The sequence below is a fragment of the Eimeria mitis genome, genomic scaffold, assembly GCF_000499745.2.
Source record: "Eimeria mitis Houghton genomic scaffold, Emh_scaff254, whole genome shotgun sequence".
NCBI lineage: Eukaryota > Apicomplexa > Conoidasida > Eucoccidiorida > Eimeriidae > Eimeria > Eimeria mitis.
In genome coordinates, this window is record NW_013570880.1 from 4,453 (window position 1) to 4,785 (window position 333).

At 47.7% G+C, this 333-nt stretch overlaps 1 protein-coding gene across 1 annotated transcript in view; it reads left to right on the forward strand.

Annotated features, from left to right (window-relative positions):
* Positions 1-223: 223 nt before the first annotated feature.
* EMH_0005480 (uncharacterized protein) overlaps positions 224-333 on the forward strand; it is a gene marked incomplete at both ends in the record, with an annotated part of 537 nt that continues 427 nt past the window's right edge. The window contains one exon of the mRNA XM_013497214.1: positions 224-331. Coding sequence (XP_013352668.1) covers positions 224-331 — 108 coding nt within the window. The remainder of the gene's footprint in view (positions 332-333) is intronic.

Below are 333 nucleotides of genomic sequence, written 5' to 3' on the forward strand. Positions count from 1 at the left end.
AAACCCTTAATATTGTTTCGCCCTAGAACGATATCAAGTATCATACGAAAACCCTAAACCCTAAACCCTAAACCCTAACCCCTAAACCCTAACCCCTACCCCCTACCCCCAAACCCTAAACCCTAAACCCTAAACCCTAAACCCTAACCTGTGCATTTGTTTGTAGAATATGTAGAAAGGGGAGAACCAAGGGTTTGAAGGTATCCCCAGCAATACGAACGGCATGTTTCATACACCTGAGAGCTCTCTCTATAACAGCAGAATTTTGCTGCTGCTGCAGCAGCAGCTGCTGCAGCAGCGGCCACAGCGTGCTGCATGCAAACGCCTGAACTG